The sequence below is a fragment of the Gorilla gorilla genome, chromosome 4, assembly GCF_029281585.2.
Source record: "Gorilla gorilla gorilla isolate KB3781 chromosome 4, NHGRI_mGorGor1-v2.1_pri, whole genome shotgun sequence".
In the NCBI taxonomy this organism is placed as follows: domain Eukaryota; kingdom Metazoa; phylum Chordata; class Mammalia; order Primates; family Hominidae; genus Gorilla; species Gorilla gorilla.
The window spans coordinates 81,640,637-81,660,843 of NC_073228.2; the positions used below are offsets into that span (position 1 = coordinate 81,640,637).

The 20,207-nt window shown below is 50.1% G+C and overlaps 1 protein-coding gene across 1 annotated transcript; it reads right to left on the reverse strand.

The window, feature by feature from the left end:
- Nucleotides 1-1,020: 1,020 nt before the first annotated feature.
- On the reverse strand, nucleotides 1,021-12,027 carry LOC115932657 (galectin-9B-like). The gene is made up of 9 exons (XM_063705955.1): nucleotides 11,997-12,027; nucleotides 9,835-9,965; nucleotides 8,204-8,314; nucleotides 5,196-5,231; nucleotides 4,641-4,691; nucleotides 3,975-4,016; nucleotides 3,419-3,507; nucleotides 3,105-3,267; nucleotides 1,021-1,741 (listed from the first exon to the last, which is right to left on the reverse strand). Exons 1-9 carry the CDS (start codon nucleotides 12,025-12,027, stop codon nucleotides 1,595-1,597), a joined length of 801 nt encoding a protein of 266 aa, XP_063562025.1. The 3' UTR covers nucleotides 1,021-1,594.
- Nucleotides 12,028-20,207: the final 8,180 nt, after the last annotated feature.

Genomic DNA, 20,207 nt, shown 5'->3' on the forward strand with positions numbered 1-20,207 from the left:
CAAGCCACCTCCTCCCACTGGGATGCCAGGTCCGAGGAGCCAGCTCTGGCCCTGCTGTGGCCCTCACAGGCTCTGCCCCAGCCCGTCTCCCATCTCGGAGGCATGGGGCTGTTTCCTGGGGTCCCTCATTACCACCTTTCGTGTGTCCGAGACTCCTGCCCAAAAGACTAGAGCCCCAGCCTGCTTTCTCCAACACCCTTATGGGACGGTGGCTCTCTTCTCATAGCTCCCCTAGACACTGGCCCAGTGGGGGCTCTGTGTGGGGGCTTCAACCCCACATTTCCCTTCCACACTGCCCTGGTGAAGTCATCCCTGAGACCTGATAATTCTAGACCCTGTGGCCACCAGAGGAGCCCATGCACTGGCTTCCTTTTTTGTTTTTGTTTTTTTTTTGACAGAGCCTTGCTCTGTCACCCAGGCTGGAGTGCAGTGGTGCAGTCTCGGCTCACTGCAACCTCTGCCTCCCAGGTTAAAGTGATTCTTGTGTCTCAGCCTCCCAAGTAACTGGGACTACAGATACCCACCGCTACCACCACCATGCCCAGCTCGTTTTTCGTTTTTTTGTTTGTTTGTTTTTGAGACAGAGTTTCACTCTTGTTGCCCAGGCTGGAGTGCAATGGCGCAATCGTGGCTCACTGCAACCTCCACATCCCAGGTTCAAGCCATTCTCCTGCCTCAGCCTCCCAGGTAGACGGAATTACAGGTGTGCACCACCACGCCTGGCTAATTTTGTATTTTTAGTAGAGATGGGGTTTCTTCATGTTGGACAGGCGAGTCACGAGCTCCCAACCTCAGGTGATCCACCTGCCTCAGCCTCCCAAAGTGCTGGGATTACAGGCGTGAGCCAGCATGCCCAGCCATTAATCCTTTTTTAATTAGGAGGTGTGAGGTCAGGACCCCCTGCCCAAAGGGAGTCCATGCTCTCCCATCCCACTCCTCTCAGCAGCCCCTCCGCCTGATTCCACAGATTCCAAAATGTCTCCAAATGAATTAAAGAAGCCACAGTCAACCCACATGAATGTGCCAACAAGCATTTTCATTTCTTTATTTTAAGGACACTGGGAAAGGAGCCAGTCCCCTGAAGAGAACACTCTGGTCAGTTGGTGGAGGCCAGTGGGAAGCCATCAGGCCTGCTTTCCAGGAGGGGTGAAGGGTTGGTGCAGGGTGCAAGGTGAGACTGAGGTTAAAGGTCAGAGAGGAGGGGCTGAGGAGGCCATCTCCCACCAGGAGCAGACAGCTAGTGGCTTGAGACTGGGGTGGAGCTGCGTGGGGGATGGGAGGGGACTGAGCATGGGGCTTCATCTTCACTGCCTACCCCTCCCCTCTCCCTGGCTGTGCCCGCCTTCTGGGATTGTAGGATTCCAGCAGCTGGCGCCCCAGGTGCTGCTGCGGCTGAGGAAGGCAATTCCCAGTCAGCTGCCTTCTCGATTCCAGGGTGGCTGTAGCCAGAAGCAGGACCAGATAAGGACATGGCCTCTGCATTAAAGCCCAGATCCTAGGCACGGTTGGAAAGGCTGGGCCTGGGAAGTGGGGATGATGAGAGGACCCAGACTGCGCCACACCCCAGCCCCCGGCCCCAGGGCCAGGGAGCCGCCTATGTCTGCACGTGGGTCAGCTGGATGTTGCCACCCACTTCCAGTTTGTTGATGGTGGGCAGGTTCCTCAGGCGATGGTAGTATTCAAACACGTGCTGACCATCCACGGCCACCTTGAGGCAGTGAGCTTCACACAAGATCCACACCTGTGCAGAGATTATGCCGTTTGCACTACACTTGGGAAGTCCTCCACCCTCACTGCAGCCTCCTCTCTCCCTCCCTCCCTCCCTCCTCAGTTGTTAATAAGCCCCTCACCTGCACTCTATCCCCACTGAGCGACCGGCTCTTCACTAAACAGGCTGTGCGTGCTCCTTCACCTGTACTGTTCCCTGGCCTAGAATACTGTTCCCACGACATCAGGGACAAGAGCACTGGCCTGTGCCATCTGTATCCCTCGGACCCAGCACACAGGAGTGCTCTGGGCCTGGGCTCCTGCAGCATCAGCCTCCTAACTTGTCTTATCCACCCCAATGCCTTCTCCATGAGGCAGTCAGGGTACAAATGTTAAAACCTCCTGCCCTTTGCAATAGCTGACACTCCTATCACACATGCCATGTGTAAGGCACTGTCCTAAGCGTGCTACAGATACTGCCTCATTCCATTCTTACAGCTCTAGGAGATTCATATGATTATTAGCTCCATTTTGTAGATGAGGAAACTGAAGCACAGAGTAGCTAAGTCACTTGCCTGAGGTCACACAGCTGTCCAAAATTCAAAGAATGTTGCTCCCTGGCTCCATGGCTGCAAAGCCCTACATAAGTCATTTTCATCTCTGATTGCAGAGTGTAATCACTTCAGGCATATTTTAAAAATACAAATGCCCAGGCTGACCGCCTCATTGGCCTGGGCTGGGGTCCCAGCACCTATATTTTCTTTGTAAGCTCTCTGGGTGATTTGAATGTGTGGTCAGGGCGGAGCACGCCTGCTGCTCTTCCTGGAGAGGCCACACCCGCACCTCTGCATGTTGGCCCTAGCTGCCCCTCCCAGGCTCGCTCTATCTCATCGCTCTGTTTTGCTTTCTGCGTGGCACTGTTGTTATCTGCAACAGTCTGTTCATGCTTTAGTTTCCTTGTTCCTTCCCCCAGCTAAATTGTAAACTCTCTGGAGGAAGGACCCTACCTGTCTGCTTCATGACTGCGCTCCCAGCATGTGGAGTGCTTCCTGCACAAAGCGGGCGACAGTGAAATCGTTGAATGAGTCAGTGAAGAAATGAATAACACCTCCTTCTTGGGTCTGATTTGACACTTACTGACTGTGTGACCGCAAGCAAGTAACCTGCACTTGTGAGTTTCTTTCCTCATCTAAAAAAGCAGATCCCAACACTTCCTTCATGCAGGACAGTAATAATTATTAATAATAATGACAATAATTTTTTGGCCACCTTTTCTTCTGGGCCCTCATCCCAGAGGCATCAGCTCCCATCCTGTTCAAGGTACCCCAGACCTCCTTTACCCCCTCCCCCTGTGTACCCATAGGAGCCTCTTCAAGCTCCAGGCTGCGGCGCCTTACCGAGAAGCTCTGGCCTCGGATGAAGGGCGTTTTTCGGGGCAGACTTCGCTCCTCAGACCCCCAAGAGTTGTTGATCTGGGTGTTACGGACCACAGCATTCTCATCAAAACGGGGGTTCATGTGGAAGGCGATGTGGCTCCCAGAGCACAGGTTGATGTGGAACCTGGGGTGGGCAGCCTACTTGGACCTTTGTCCACTGAGTTCTGAGCCCCATTTCCTCCCCATCATCCCCAGCCTGCCAAAAGCCAGGGGAATGGCTGGAATGACCTTGAAGGGCTCTCTCTTCCCAGAGGTCACTGGAGCCTTTGGCTTACCTCTGAGCACTGGGCAGGACAGTGCCTGACAGGATGATGGACTTGGATGGGTACAGCCCTCCCGGAATGGTGGTGATGAAAGGCATCGGCTGTCAGAAGGAGGGGGACAGGTCAGCCAGTGGCAGCCAGGGCAGCCGCCACATGGAAGGAGAAGATTGTACCAGTTCCCATGAATTTAGGCTGTCAGCTGAGAAGAAGCCCACGATATCTTTACTTGGTTCCATAAAAGCCAAAGGAAAACTTTCCGGTGCTCCTCAAATTAATGGGCTTAGATTAGTGTCATGAAAGGAAATTTGGCCAAACACAGAAAGAAAGACTTGTGGGGTGAAAAGGGAGGGCCATGCAATGTGCTCATGTTGACACGACAGTTTTAAGGTTGAAAACTCCTCTCCACAGTCTTCTAATTCACTGGGACGCTTTGAAGCCCTTCAGCTTACCATTTTGAAAGCCCTTCGCTTTTAATTTTTCAAGGCCAGCGGATCCCCCCGCAGCGGCCCTTCATCCCTAGCCTGCCCACCACAAACAGAACCTCTGCCCTCCCTGAGAAACCACTTACATAGGCAGGGTGGGGGTACATCATAGGTGGGATGGCGGGAGTCTGCTGAAAAGAAACCAGGAAATTCAATGGGAGAGCGCGTGTGTGCGCGAGCACTCACCCACGCGCACCCACGCATTCTAGAGGGGGCTCCCCTGTGAGGCTGACCTCATGAGCCTTTGGCCCTTGGACTCTCCCGTAAACCTCTGTTTTCATGTTAGCCTTCCTGGAACTTCCTGCCGTGTTCCCAGACCCCACCATGGTCACCTGCCCCTCAGCCCCTCCGCAGGCAGCCCCACTAATGCTAAGTTCCCGGCCTGATTTGCACCAGCAGGAGAAGAGCTTAAGCCTGTGATCTGTAGTGACATCCCGGGGACCAAGGAGGCAGGGCCAGGAACCTCACATCCGGGTGCTGGGGCCACTGCACTCCCCACTTGGTGACAGAAGGACCAGTTTCCCTTCCAGTCTCTAGGGAACCTGCCTCTTCCACCACTGGATAAATCCAGAATCTCTGCTGTCCCAAGGATAGTTTTAACCACATGTCACCTGAGCCAAGGACTCAGCCCCAGATGTCCCCACCCTCCTTGCTAAACCGCTTTCTTCCCAACTCTAGGGCTCTAGGGAGTTTAGTTCTTGGGGAAGGAGGGCACTGTGCAGCTGTGAACTGATCAGAACTTGAAGACTTACAGAGAACATCTGTCCAGAGGCACTCTGCACCGTGTGGATGACTGTCTGGGTCTGGAAGAAAGAAACCAGGTCTCACCCAGGCTCTCCTGAGTAAAGACCACCCCAGTTCCCACCAGAGAGTGCCACACGGCAGGCACCCTCCAGGGGCATAACCAGCCCAGTGGCCCCACAGACCCCACGGAGGGTGGGTCCAGGGGATGAGGGAGGGGCAAAGGTTAGAACCCTGGAGAAGACAGATGGGGACGCAGGTGGCTCTGGCCCATCTTTCCTCTCGGGGAAATGTCTCTCAGCCTAGCCTCCCTTTGCAGGTGAGAGAAGTGAATGTGGGGCATGGTCTTCCGTGGCTGCCCATGGAGTGGCAACTCAGGTTGTTCCATCACGGCCAGCCAACCACATTCACCCACCAACCTCGCCAGGCCGGGTAGATGGTCAAGGGCCTGGCCTCTGCCCTCCCCACTCCCGATGGGGGAGGCCCAATGCCTGGCCCTGCATCCTCCATTAGCCCAGAAGAAGAGCCAAAATCAGGAGGATCCAAAAAGAAAGCAAGAGACTTACAATGGGAGCTGGGTTGGCAGGCCGCACACTGGGAGGCTGGAGGGGTGAGGAGAGTCAGAACGGTGGTTATTGCGGGCACCACAGAATGGGGAGAGACGATGGCAGAACTCCAGGGAGGCTCTTGTGCTCAGAAATGCCTCCCCAGACACACCCACCTCCCTCTTGCTCCCAAGCAAGCCTTCCTGAGCCCGTGGCACCCAGATTTTTACCCTCAGGTGCACAGGGCTTTGGGGTTGAGGGGTAGGGTATCCCCACTGGTTCCTCTCGAGAGAGAGGAGGCTGGGTTTGATAGAGACCTCATTGCTTTCTGTAGCTCCCACAGCCAAGAGCATTACTTCCAGTGCCATATTTCACCTGTAAGGTGAGAAGTGGTATTTGTTGAAGGCCTATTGTGGGCCGAGTCCTGGGCTTCAGTGCTTTCCAAAGAGGGAAGCAGCCTCAGCTCCTATGTCCCTGGTGAGGCAATGAGGCTCAGAAAGATTAAGCAACTTGCCCAAGCTTGCCCAGGTGGAAGGGATCAAATCCAAAATGGCGGCCAGTTCTGTCTGACTGTATCCAGCACACTTTCTGTCATCCCTAGGGCCAGGGCCAGCGCCAGGGCCAGGGCCAAAGTTTGGCTGCCCTGCAAATGTTCCCTGGGGCTCCACCAGTCCTGAAGTCAGCGTGGCAGGAGGCAGGTGCACTGTCTGTACCATCATGGGCCATAAAAAGGCTACATAGACAAAGCGCCCCTCCTCCCAGTCCCCACTGCTTGAGTGGCCAGAGGAAGGGTTGCTCACCTCCTTGTCGTGGATCCTGCCCCACCCAGTAGACTGTTCTTGCCCTGGCTGGTATCCCATTCTCCCTGGCTGCGAAAACCACATTCCACATTCATTCATTCTTCGAGTCCCTAGTGAGTGTCAGGCACTGTGCAAATGAACGACCCACAGTCCCAGCCCTCTGGGGCCTCATGGGCATAGGGAGATGGGGGTGGAGTGACAGGGACAGACACGCAAACAGTTACAATGGGGTGCTGTGAACTGGCATGGCACAGATATGTACAGACTCCATGGGGGCATGGGGGGAGCATCCAACAATATTCTGGGCAGGGAGGACTCCCAGAGGAGCGACACTTTGGCAGAGCATGGAAGGGCGATTAGGCGTGTGCTGGGGGCAGGCTGGCAGAGGGTGCTTCCGGGACCAGGGACAGCATATGCAAAAGCATGGTGGCCCGAGAGGGCCTTGAGTGAGCCGTGGAGGTTGCATGAGCTTCGTGGGTTGGGGGTGAGGCAAGGAGGTGGACTGGGGCCAGACTGGGGAGGAATTCGTATGTCCTGCTGGGGAATTTGGGCTTTGTTTGAAGGGCTGGGGACTTTTAAGATTTTTAAGCAGGGAGAGAGTGTGATCAGATTTGCTTATAAGAAGGTCACTGTGGCAGCGGTTGGGTGTGGGGGGTGGGGAACTGGACCCCTGTAGTCATGGTGAGGAATCCCAGAGGCCTGGGCCACATCGGTGGCTTTGGGAGGGAGATATGTTGGTGCCTTGGAGAGACATAAAGAAGGGGGAGTGAAGAATCCAGGGCAACACCCAGGTCCCCGGCTCTGGGTGCCCAGCAGACAAAGACAGGGAACTCTTGAGTGGGCAAGATGTGGCCTATAGGCCCTGGTGGCCTGCTGGCTGGGGCCAGCCTCTCAAACCCTCGGTCCTTCCTGCTGTCTGCTCAGCCACCCAGGGCCTCTGTGTTGAACTCACTTTTTGTCTGCGCCCCCTGGGCCTGGGTGGGAAACAGACAGGCTGGGGGAACGGCACCGTGGAGAAGGCAGGCTGAATGGGGACTGCGCGGGGATTCTGTTAAAACAAAAGGCACCGGCCGGTGAGGAGAAGCATTAATAGAGCCAAGGAGAAGCCGAAAGGCAGATGCAGGGGCAGGAGGCAGAGGACAGGCAGGCAGGGGGATGCAGCAAGGGGGTTAGGGCCACACGGAGGCGGGAGCGGAAAGGGCCAGGCTTCGGTGAGCAGCGCAGGGGGACAGTCTCCCTCCAGCTCTTCCCTCCCCTTCCACCCGCAGGGGAGAGAGTCAGGGAAGGAGGGAATGAGAGATGAGGACCAAAGGGTGAGGAGCCCAGATTTGCTGAGGGCCTACTGTGCACTTCGCTCATCTCAGGGAGCTCCCTCGAATGCCGAAAGGGTAACAGCAGCTCCCATCCACCTGCCGGTGCCCTGTGGGAATGTGGGCCCAGCATACCCTAATCTTCCCATTTTTCACGTGGTATTGGTATCTCCTGACCTTCTTTAGTTTTATTTATTTTATTTTATTATTCAAACAAAAAGATTTTAGAGATGGGGTCTTGCTATGTTGCTCAGGCAGAACTCTAATTCCTGGGCTCAAGCGATTCTCCTGCCTCAGCCTCTTGAGTAACCAGGATTGCAGACCTCCACCACCATACCTGGGTCTCCTGACCTTTTAGATGTTGGCAACGCATTCAAAGTTTTTAAAACACAGAGGTCAAACAGACCCTGGTGTGGGCCCAGGGGCGCCACTGTGTGACCTCTGATATCTGTCTCCTCACTGAATCACACAACCACCCATGGGGGGCAGGCAATGACCATGCTCATTCTACAGATGACGAAACTGAAGCTGAGAGAGGCAAAGTTGCTTGTCTAAGATCCCACAGATGATGAATGGCAGAGCTGGGAATCTGAACTGGATTCAGTTTGGTTCTTGAGCCTGGGCTCTTTCTAGAACAATATGCCCTCCTTACCAGGATGGAAACTGAGGGATGAAGAGAAAGGGGCAGCTGAGGAGTCTGGGAGACCAAGGCAGGTGTTCCGGACAGAGACAGTGACACCGAAGGAGGGGCAGAGTGACAGAGGAGAAGGGGCGGGCAGGTACTGGGACAGGGAAGCAGAGGTTCCCCAGAGTGACCTGGGTAGGAGATTGGCTTGGGTCCACCCAGCTGGGCCTAAGCACAGCTACACGGGGCCCTGCATCCCAGCCCCTGGGACCGGTGCCAGGTGGACAGTCTGACCTGGAAGCTGATGTAGGACAGCTGCACAGAGCCATTGACGGAGATGGTGTCCACACGGTGGAAGGGCACGCGGTGGAAGTACTGCACGAAGAGGCTCCCGTTCACCACCACCTGCCAGAAGAGAGCATGTATTTCGGGGGAGGCGCCCCAGGCCGGGATGGGGACCACCCCTGAGCTCCTGGTCCCTCCTTCTAGAAAATGAAGACCTGAGTCTGGTCTCAGTGTGGGGCCAGTTACAGGGACGTGTGTGTGGCCCGAAGTGCATCAACCAGAGTATCTACTGGGCTCCAGTCGGGCTTTCCATTCTTCTGGTTGTTTCCTGCTCCTTTCTTCTCACTCCTCAATTTCCAGCCTGGTTAGGAGGCCATATTGTTCCAGAAAGAGCCCATGCTCAGGAACCAAACTGAATTTCCTGGGGTTTCATTTATTTATTATTTATTTTTCCTTCAACTTTTTTTTTTTTTTTTTTTTTTTTGAGATAGAGTGTCACTCTGTCAGCCAGGCTGAAGTGCAGTGGTTCAAGCGATTCTCCTGCCTCAGCCTCCCGAGTAGCTGGGATTACAGGCATCCACCACCACACCAAGCTAATGTTTGTATTTTTAGTAGAGACGGGATTTCACCATGTTGGCCAGGCAGGTCTTGAACTCCTGACCTCAAGCGATCTGTCCTCCTCACCCTCCCAAAGTGCTTGGATTATAAGGGTGAGCCGCCGTGCCCAGCCCCTTCAACTTTTATTTTCAGTTCCAGGGTATGAGTATAGGATCTGCAGGTTTGTTAACTAGGTAAATGTGTGCCACGGTGTTTTGCTGCACAGATCAACCCTTCACCTTGGTATCAAGCCCAGCATCCATTAGCTAATCTTCCTGATGCTCTCCATCCCTGACCAGGTCCCAGTGTGTGTTGTTTCCCCCCTTGTGTCCATGTGTTCTCATCGTTCAGCTCCTACTTATAAGTGAGAACATGCGGTGTTTGGTTTTCTGCTCCTGCAACGGCTTCCAGCTCCATCCACGTTCCTGTAAAGGACATGATCTCATTCCTTTTTAGGACTGCAGGGGTATTATTTAAATATGCATAACATGCTCACGGGGAGCAGAGGAGAGGTGACATCGGGTTGCATACTGAATGGATGGGAACATCCTTATCTCAGATAAGCATATTCAGACTGACTTACCCACCGGCTTCTCAAGCCCAGAGACCTACTGTGCTTGCAAAGGTAATTTGCAATGTGCTTACAGAACTATAACTGTAATAGACTCTGGATAAAGGCTGGAACAATGTCGCTGAAAAATAAATGTTACCAGGGACCTGGAGAGGAGGTATGGTGATAGCAGAGGAATGGAATGAGCTTGGAATTCAAAGACACACAACACCTAACAGCAACGTGATGACTCCTCTAGTTCTTATTTTCAGAGTAAAAGAAGCAGGAGGCGCACCTGTAGATTCAGGTGAAGGTGCGTAAGGAGACTACACAGCCATGGGTAACACCGTTACAAGGAAATGGTCATGTTATCTGTATGGTGGTGTCACTCTGGCTGAATGTCAATTAAAGTGGTTACCTAAAAGGCCATTCACATTCACCTGATAGGGCTGGGAGTCCTGTGGGCGAGAGGTGGGAGGGGATTCCTGCTCACCTTGAAATCTGAGCTCTGCACCAGGAAGCAGAGGTCAAAGGGCATCCCGTTCTGGAAGGGCATGTGCATCTTCCTCTCCTCGGGCCCCCATCTTCCTTTCTGCCTCGTGTTGCACACCACATACCCTCCGTCTTCAAACCAAGGGTTGAAGTGGAAGGCAATGTTGTTTCCACTGAAGCCCGTCTGAAAGTCCACAGCAAACCTAGGCCCAAAAAAAGCAAATAGTCTTCTGTGGCATGGATTATTGCCAGTGACAGGCACAGGAGGGCCTCGGTGCCTCTGCCCTGTGTTTGTCTGGGATCTTGCATACAACCTGCGTGGCAGAGACTGCTTGGTTGGCATCCTTTTTGTTTCTCTAATTTGGATCCAATGTGTTTTTGTGCAATTATTGCATTTTGCCTTTACAGCACGATTTTCTAAACATAAGTAGCAAATGGCTAAGGGAAAGTGCTGGCGTTAGCAAACAAGAAGCATAGGTCCTGGAAAGTGATTACCAGTTGGTAACAAAGACGGAAGTTGTTAAGCACACCTAGAAGAGAGAGCCTTCTGTGCCAGTGGACACTTGTTGGAGGCCAGCACATGCCTGATTAAGTGTGAAAGAAGAGAACAAATGTAAAGAGCATGTGAAATCGGGGCCGGGCACAGTGCCTCACGCCTGTAATCACAGCACTTTGGGACGCCAAGGTGGGTGGATCACTTGAGCCCAGGAGTTGAAGACCAGCCTGAGCAACAGAGCGAGATCTCATCTCTACTTAAAAAAAAAAAAAAAGATATATATATATTTAATTAGCTAGACATCATGATGCGTGTCTATAGTCCCAGCTGCTCTGGGGGATGAGATGGGAGGATCCCTTGAGCCCAGGAAGTCGAGGCTGCAGTGAGCTATGATCGTACCACTGCACTGGGTGAAAGAAAAAAGTCCCTGTCTCTAAAGAAAAAAATAAATTAATTAAATGAATAAATGGAGAAGATTGCATTTGAAATATCACTGCATGTATTTTTTTCCTTTGGAGTCCTTCAGCTTCATTCCTGTGGCCCTTTGGAAATTCCTGCCCCAAGGAAGGGAGAGACAGAAAGCTCCTGAGAGGAGAGGGCCCTCTGAGGTAAGATCTGTCTCTGTGCAACAGGATGGGAGTGGGAAGCCCTCCTGGTGCTGGGAGGTGGGGGAAACGGAGGGAGAGGGAAAGAGGAAGGGGTGGAAGATCAGAGGCATGGTTCTGATTCCCCTGGTTGGAGGATTCAGGGGGATCAGGGCCTCCCTGCCCTTGGCATCTCCTGGGGGCACTGCAGGCTCTCAGAGAAGTCCGACAGCAGGATGGCAATGGCGGAGGAGGTCATCAAGAATCTAGGTGGCCGAGCTGAGGTTGAGCTGGGATCTACGAGGCCCAGAAGGTCTTAAGAGAGGTCCACTGGGACTGAGGCAGAGAGGCTTCCGAGAGAGAGCCATGAGTCCAGAGGCTCTTCTGTGGGCCCCGCAGACTTCAGCAGGCAGCCACCCGTGGTCCCTCACTAAACCAGGAGAGAGCTGCACACCTCTGTGCCACCCAGTCAGGGTGCCTCAGCAGGGGTCAGCCAGGCCTGCGTGAGGGTCGGGGGCCCTCCCATCCACTGACAAGCCACGTGAGCTCCTCTCTGTTCCCAGACAGCCCACCTTGGGAGGGAGGAAGGGGTGGGAAACAGCTCTGATACAATGTTAGTATTTTGAATTGACTTAGTAGTTTCCAGAAAAGGCCTTGAAACCGAAAGAGACCAAATTACTTCGGATGTCAATTTTCAATATTTTCATGTCAGCAGAAGGAGAGCTTCAGAGTGGATGAGAGCAGTTAGGGAAATGGAGGAAGTTTGATTTTTGCAACTCTCAGTCACAGTGTGCAAGGTTCAGCCCAGAACATAATCACCCAACTCTGACCATCCCACGCCCTCCTGAGACCTTCAGCTCCCAGGGCCCCATTCATCCTGGAGTCCAGGTTAATGGCATCCCTGGGTGCAGGTTGTGCCTGTGGAGTGCTGTCCTGTGGCATGGGTTAGGGATGCATTGGGTCTCCCCTGAGCCAGGCACGTGAGCTTGGATGTTATTGTTTGAACTAACCGAGGCTCACAGGCACAGTGGCTTTACTAAGGGACGAGGCTGGAGTGAAACGTTTCCATCCATATACACATACCTGGTTCCACTGGAGCTGAGAATGGCCCCATTGACAGTGATCTGAAGTCCGTCCTGGAGACCCCCTTGGATAGTCCCAGAAAAGGGGACGGCCTGCAGGGAGAAGACATGGGGCCTCAGTCAGATGGCCAGCCTCCTGTTTGCTCCCCTCCAGGGCTAGTCAGTGGCTGGCCTGGGTGTGACCGCACCATGCGAGGGGGTAGGGTGCAGCTGTGACCAGGACAGAAGGAGTCTCAGCCCCACGGGTCTTAGGGTCCTGTGTGGAGGCAGACACAAATCCAATTAGTTACTCAGACAGTCTAAGCTTGTGATAAGGAGAATCCTGGCCCTGAGAGGACGCTACAGGGAGCTGAGCTTGTGTGAGAGTCTGAGAGGCAGCGGAGGCCACACCAGGAATGCTCCAGGCGGAAGGCTTTCCTTCCAGGCAGGGAAGTAGCAGGCAGACGCCCTGGGCTGGTAAGGAACTAGGTAGCAATGGGGGCTGCTGGACCCCATGCCAAGCTCCCAGCAAAGTGCCCAGCGCCCTGGCTGGGGCCTCAGGAGGCCCAAGGGAACAAAGGGACCCATCAAGGGTCTGCAGGTTCCACCGAGAGGGTCACCAGAGAGGGTCAAGAAGAAGGCATGCACCTCTCCCCACCACCACCATATAACAATGGCCACCGTGACTTTTGCCCTCCTGACCACCTTCAGCAGAGCCTCTTCCCAGATGCCCTCTGCAGCCCCGAGCCCTAGTGTAGCTTCCCCACCCATCCCAGGCCCATGGGCAACCACTTTGTCAAATTCTCTCTTCCGCGCCTCTTTAAAGGGGCTATGAGCCATGGTGAGGACGTGTCGTTTTGGAGTCAGGCCGACTCCAGGTCTGGACCCTAACTCTGCTGCTCCTGACCTGAGTGGCCTTGGGAAGCCTATTTCACCTCTCTTTGCCTCAGTTTCCTCATCTGTAAAATAGGAAGGTGTTTCTCCTACTGCATATGATTGATGATTTTGTGAGAAAAAGCCTGTGGTAGAAGAGACTGGCACATAGGAGATGCTTCACTACTGTCACCCACCCCCCACATTGGTCTCTCTGAGCAAAATTCACAAACTGGTACTTCCAGTTTTCAAAGTTTATTCCGAAATGCCTCATATCCGGTGTGGTTCTATAACCTGCATTAAAGCACAGTTCTATCGCACGGCTGATTTTCACATTCTTCAAGTTTTTAATGTCTTCTCTAATATCTCCTTTAGGTCAATTTCCTACACAAATTAAATGCCTAAAGAAGCCAGGCAGGTGATGTGTATGAGTCAGATGGCCAGGTAGGGAGTGGTGGGGACTGTGGCAAAGTACACGTCACACCCCTAATCTAAAAAGTCAACATCTACTCAGCACTAACCAATGATTACCGTCTGGGCTTAGTATTGGCAGAACTTCCAAAATTTTAAGATGAGACAGAAACCTGAATTTTTTTTTTTTTTTTTTTTTTTTTTTGTAAAACTTTCTAATTTCTTGGGGGAAATTTTTTGTCAAAAAGGATTATGTAAAAGTTCCTGACTGGGCCCAGTGGCTTACATCTATAATCCCAGCATTTTGGGAGGCTGAGGTAAAACAATCACTTGAGCCCAGGAGTTTTAGGCCAGACTGGGCAACATAGTGTGACCCCCATCTCTACAAAAAATAAAAAAATTGGCCAGATGTGGTGGTGCACACCTTTAACCCCAGTTACTTGGGAGGCTGAGGTGGGAGGATCACTTGAGCCTGGGAGGTCGAGGCTGTAGTGAGCCATGATTGCACCACTGCACTCCAGCCTGGGCAACAAAGCGAGACCCTGTCTCAAATGAAACTCCCCAAATTCCCATATTGTAGAGACACACAATGAAATATTTACAATGGAATGAAATCTCTGGATTTGCTTCCACATATCTGAAGGTGGGAAGAGAAGCAAGCAAGGGAGGGTATAGGATGAAGCAAGATAGGCCTGAGTTGATCATTGTTGGAGCAGAGTGATGGGTGTGTGTTGTTGATGGTACAATTCTCTCTGCATGTTTGAATTTCCTATAATAACAAGTTAAAATAAACACTGTGCAGGCCAAACAGAAAACACCCACTAGCCAAATTCAGCCCACTGGTCACTGCTTTCTGGTCTGTATTGTTGAGTTATGTGACCACACAGCACCCTGGGAAACCCATCCTAGCTCAGTGTACACACCTGGCACTGTGAAAGCCCCAGGCAATCTGAGATCTGATCCAGATAGTCTCTGCTCCCCATGGATTTGAGGGGGGTGGCTTTTCTTGCCCCTCAGGTCAGGTCTGAACTCTGCCATTAAATACTTTGGTGACCTCAAGCAAATCACAGCTTCTCTGTGTCTCTGACTTCTCTTTCTTGTCCCTGTCTACACCAGCGGTGTGGGGGAAGGAGAGTCAGCCTGATCCAGTTATGGGCCAGCGTGGGCTAGGATTGGGAAGCTTGTTGTCCCTGAAACACGTCTGTGGAAGATTTTTCCCCTTGCCTGTTTGTGGCAGCCTGTGATTCCCTCCAGAGCCTTTCATACTATCATGAGAGACAACGCTGAAAATACACACCCTCCTGGGAAGCATGCGGCCTCCACTCAAGCGTATTCACATCACAGCATCTAGAATTGAAGGCAGAGAGTGATGGACATGGGCTCATAAGTACACACAAGGCTTAACTAAGGAAGCCAGGAGGGAGAAAGACCAAGTACAGGTCATGGGGGCAGGACAGGGCAGGCTAATCTCCAAGGCAACAAGTTCCCCAAAAAAGTTCTGTGAGGTTTCAAAATGTCTTAAATGGCACCCCCAATCTCTGAAAAACAAGATTATTTTATTTTATTTTATTTTATTTTGAGATGGGTTCTCACTCTGTTGCCCAGGCTGGAGTGTAGTGAGGAGTGTGATCATGGATCACTGCAGCCTCCACCTCCTGTGCTCAAGTAATCCTCCCACCTCAGCCTCCCGAGCAGCTGAGACCAAATAAGTGCAGGCCACCAAGCCATGCCCCACTAATTTTCAAATTTTTTTGAAAAGACCAGGTCTCGATATGTTGCCAGGGCTGGTCTTGAACACCTGGGCTCAAGTGATCCTTCTCTCTTGGCCTCCCAAAGGGCCGGGATTTCAGGCATGAACCACTATGCCTGTCCTGAAAAATGAGATTTTAAATTGAATATCATCCAACAAACAAGGTTATTCATTGCAGCATTATAACACAAATGATTATAAAGCAAAGCATTGGAAGGAGCCTAAAAGTCTTCCAACAGGGAAAAGGTGAAATAAATTAGGGTATTTCCATATAATAGAATAAGTTCTGTGTAGCTTTCAAAAGAAAAGAAAAAGAAGACGGAAAAGAAAAAAGAAAAAGAGGAAAACTCTGAGCACCGATATGGAATAATGCCATTTGCATAAAAAGTGGGTAGGGGAAGGCTATGGACTTGCATTTATTTATTTATAGATAAAATATCTCTGGAAGGATTTACAAGAAACTTATAATACTGGTTATCAGTGGGCGACCCCCCAGAAACATCCACATTCGAATCCCCGGAAACTGTGAATATGTTGTAGAAGGGACTTTGCAGATGTGATTAAATGAATAATTTTGGCATGGGGAGATTGTCCTGGATTATACAGGTGGTCCCAATGTAATCACAAAGGTCCTATAAAAGGGAGCAGGAGGATCAAAGTCAGAGGTAAGAGATGTGACAACAGAAGCAAGAAGCTGGTTTTGGGGCTTTTGTTTGTTTGTTTGTTTTGTGTGTGTGTGTGTTTTTTTTTTGAGACAGGATCTCATTCTGTCACCCAGGCTGGAGTGCAGTGGCATAGTCACAGCTCACTGTAACCTCCACCTTCCGGTGGAAGATGCCATTTAAGACTTTCCTCCTAGAAACGAGAAGTCAGTGCCTGGCTTCAAAGCTTCAAAGGACAGCTGACTGTCTTCTTAGGGGCTGACATAGCTGGTGACTTTAAATTGAAGCCGTTGTTTGTTTATCATCCCAGAAATGCTAGAGCCCTTAAGAATTATGTTCAATCTATTCTGCCTGTGCTCTGTACACTTAACAGCAAAGCCTGGAAGACATCTGTTTACAGCATGATTTGCTGAATATTTGAAGCCCACTGTGGAGACCTACTGCTCAGAAAAAAAAGAATTCTTTCAAAATATTATTTCTTTTTGACAACACACCTGGTTACTCAAGAGCTCTGATGGAGACGTACAAGGAGAGGAATGTTGTTTTCACGCCTGCCAACACAGCATGCATTGTGAAGCCCGTGGTTCAAGGAGTGATTTTGACTTTCAAGTCTTATTAGTTAAGAAATACATTTTGTAAGGCTAAAGCTGTCGTAGATAGTGATTCTTCTGATGGATCTGTGCAAAGTAAATGGAAAGCGTTGTGGAAAGGAGTTACCATTCTAGATACCATTAAGAACATTCATGAGATCTCATTGTTCAATTCCCACCTATGAGTGAGAATATGCGGTGTTTGGTTTTTTGTTCTTGCGATAGTTTACTGAGAATGATGGTTTCCAATTTCATCCATGTCCCTACAAAGGACACGAACTCATCATTTTTTATGGCTGCATAGTATTCCATGGTGTATATGTGCCACATTTTCTTAATCCAGTCTATCATTGTTGGACATTTCGATGCATTAATGAAGTATTTTCCAATTCACTCCTTTAAATATTTGAGCTGTAAAAATAATTAACATAAACAATTTAATACAACTATTAGAAGAACATATTTGTTCAGCATAGTGGAGGTTCATGTTAACATTAAAAACGAAAATGTGAAAGTAAAAAAAAAAAAAGAACATTCATGAGGAGGTCAGAATATCAACATTAACAGGAGTTTGGAAGAAATTGATTCCAACCACCCTGGATGACTTTGAGGGGTTCAAGCCTTCAGTGGAGAAAGTAACGGCAGATGGGGCAGAACTCGCAAGAAAACTAGAATTAGAAGCGGAGCCTGAAGATGTGACCGAATTGCAATAAGCTCATGAGAAAACGCGAACAGGTGAGGAGTTGATTTTAACAGATGAGCAAAGAAAGTGGTTTCTTGAGATGGATTCTACTGGTGAGGATGCTGTAAACATTGTTGAAATGACAACAAAGGATTCAGAAGAGGGTATAAACTTAGTTGATAAAGCAGCAAAGGGGTTTGAGAGGACTGACCCCAATTTTGAAAGAAACCACTGAGGGCAAAATGCTACCAAACAGCATCATATGGCACAGAGAAATCTCCTCTCTAGGCCCCAGTTGTTTCTAAGTGAAGAGAGTTTTAGAATCCATCTCATATATTTGTTGCGAGGATGAAGTTAAAACAAGTAGGATATTTAGGATAGGACGTGGCTCATATCATAACAAGCTCTCCATGAATATTAGCTATCATCATTCTTAACAAAACTACCAAATTAATAGATTGTCTGCTCTGCTCTTTTGCACTAAATTTAGTAGTTTATTTCATTTATTTTATCTTCATTAAGGCAGTTGGCACAAAATTAGTTTGTTAATCTGGGCAATAGAATTCTTTTTTTTTTTTTTTTTTGAGATGGAGTGTCTCTCTGTTGCCCATGCTGGAGTGCAGTGGCACCGTCTCACCTTACTGCACCCTCCACCTCCTGGGTTCCAGAGATTCTCCTGCCTCAGCCTCCTGAGTAGCTGGGACTACAGCCACCCACCACCATGCCCAGCTAATTTTTCTATTTTTAGTAGAGACGTGGTTTCACCGTGTTGGCCAGGATGGTCTTGATCACTTGAACTCAGGTGATCCACCTGCCTCAGCCTCCCAAAGTGCTGGGATTACAGGGCAAGAGCCACCACACCGGGCCAATGGGCATGTTTTTAACAGTTATTCTCCTAGCACTCATCATTTTATGTTTTCTCTCTTAGCATAAACAAGTTTCAGTCTTACTGATGTGTGTTAAACTGTTCCCCCATTTATATTTCAGTTGGTTTATGGTTTTTAATAATGTAGATACACATGTAAGGAATATTTATATGTACATAACTTTTCACTTTTAAAACGTTGTGATAGGCCAGGCGCAGTGGCTCATGCCTATAATCCTAGCACTTTGGGAGACTGAGGCGGGCGCATTGCCTGAGCTAAGGAGTTCAAGACCAGCCTGGGCAACACAGTGAAACCCCGTCTCTACTAAAATATAAAAAAAAATTAGCCACGCGTGGCGGCGTGCACATGTAGTCCAGCTACTCAGGAGGCTGAGGCAAAAGAATTGCTTGCACTCAGGAGGCGGAGGTTGCAGTGAGCCAAGATCGCACCACTGCACTTCAGCCGGGGAGACAGAGTGAGACTCCGTCTCTTTTTTTTTTTTTTTTTTGAGACGGAGTCTTGCTCTGTGGCCCCGGCTGGAGTGCAGTGGCGTGATCTCGGCTCACCGCAAGCTCTGCCTCTCTAGTTCACGCCATTCTCCTGCCTCAGCCTCCCGAGTAGCTGGGACTACAGGAGCCCGCCACCACACCCGGCTAATTTTTTGTATTTTTAGTACAGACGGGGTTTCACCCTGTCAGCCAGGATGGTCTCGATCTCCTGACCTCGTGATCCACCCGCCTCGCCTCCCAAAGTGCTGGGATTACAGGCGTGAGCCACCGTGCCCAGCCAACTCCGTCTCTTAAAAAAAAAAAAAAAAACAAAAACAAAAACAAAAAAAACTGTGATAAGGTCAGGCGTGGTGGCTCACGCCTGTAATCCTAGCACTTCGGGAGGCTGAGGCGGCCGGATCACCTGAGTTCAGGAGTTTGAAACCAGCCTGGCCAACACGGTGAAACTGTCTCTACTAAGAAAAATACAAAAATCAGGGGCTGGGCACGGTGGCTCACGCCTGTAATCCCAGCACTTTGGGAGGCCAAGGTGGGCGGATCACGAGGTCAGGAGATCGAGACCATCCTGGCTAACACGGTGAAACCCCGTCTCTACTAAAAATACAAAAAATTAGCGGGGGATGGTTGCGGGCGACTGTAGTCCCAGCTACTCAGGAGGCTGAGGCAGGAGAATGGCGTGAACCCGGGAGGCGGAGCTTGCAGTAGGCGGAGATCGTGCCACTGCACTCCAGCCTGGGCGACCAGCGAGAGTCTGTCTCAAAAAAAAAGAAAGAAAGAAAGAAAGAAAAATACAAAAATTAGCCAGGCATGATGGCAAGTGCCCGTAATACCAACTACTCCGCAGGCTGAGGCACCAGAATAGCTTGAATCCGGGAGGCGGAGGTTGCAGTGAGCCGAGATCGCACCACTTGCACTCCAGACTGAGGGACAAAGTGAGACTCAGTCTCAAAAAAAAAAAAAAAAAAAAAGGAAAAGAAAAAAAAGGAAGCAAGCTGGGTATGTGCGTTTAGAGGTGCTGTACCTTTTCAGCATTATAAATGAATAGAGATGAGTGGCAATAGTTACTTTGGTCCATAGATTTTTGGTATCTTAACTAGTTTTGGATCTCTTCCACTAAAGGAACTGCCTGTTGAACGTTGTTAGGAATGTAAATACTGAAGGCAAACTGCCTGGGTTTGAATTTTGTTCTGTCCCTTGCACCCTGCCTGGGTTCAAATACTAGCTCTGCTTGTTAAGTTCTTTTATGGTGATGACCTTTGAGCAAATGTCTTAGCTTCTGCTTTCCCAAGTAAATGGACACAATAGTTGCTACCTTGTGAAAGATTCATGTAATTGACCAGTGTTTACCAAGCAGCATCAGTGTTCAGTTTCAGTCATTGTTGATTCTGCAGTTGGACTGTGATGGGGTGTTGGGGTGGGGGTGGTGTGTGTGTGTGTAGCACTTAATCGCATGCGGAAAGGAAAAGATACTTTTTATAACCGAGAGGCAACTTTTCTCTGCTTTTGTGTCAAAAGGGAAGAAGGGAGTTTGGAGAGGGAAACCAATTCTCTTTAATACTAAGCTCTCTTCTTCAAAATCAGAGGTAGATAGAATGTGTAATAATTTACAGAATTTCTAGACTGAAACAATCTGATTTTTTAAAATGTATTTTTATTTTTTCAGGTTGAGACTGAGCTACAGTTAATCTGTGGCGACGTGCTGGATGCACTGAACAAACACCTCATTCCAGTAGCTGACACTGGCAAGTCCAAGGTTTTCTATTAGGAAATGTAGGTTCTATACTAGGAAGGAAAATGTGAGATTAAAAGTTGGCCTTTTTAGAATCATGACTTTCTTCTATGTAGGTTTCCAACTTTTATTTAAAAATAATTGTTTAATGTTAGAAGGAT

Coding starts and splice junctions, on each gene's coding strand:
- LOC115932657 (XM_063705955.1), bottom strand. CDS start 12,027: ATGGGGCCATTCTCAGCTCCAGTGGAACCAG. Junction 4,017..4,640: donor CCTCTGGACAGATGTTCTCT/GTAAGTCTTCAA, acceptor TCTTTTCAGCAG/ACTCCCGCCATCCCACCTAT. Junction 1,742..3,104: donor TCCGAGGCCAGAGCTTCTCG/GTAAGGCGCCGC, acceptor ATCTCTGCACAG/GTGTGGATCTTGTGTGAAGC.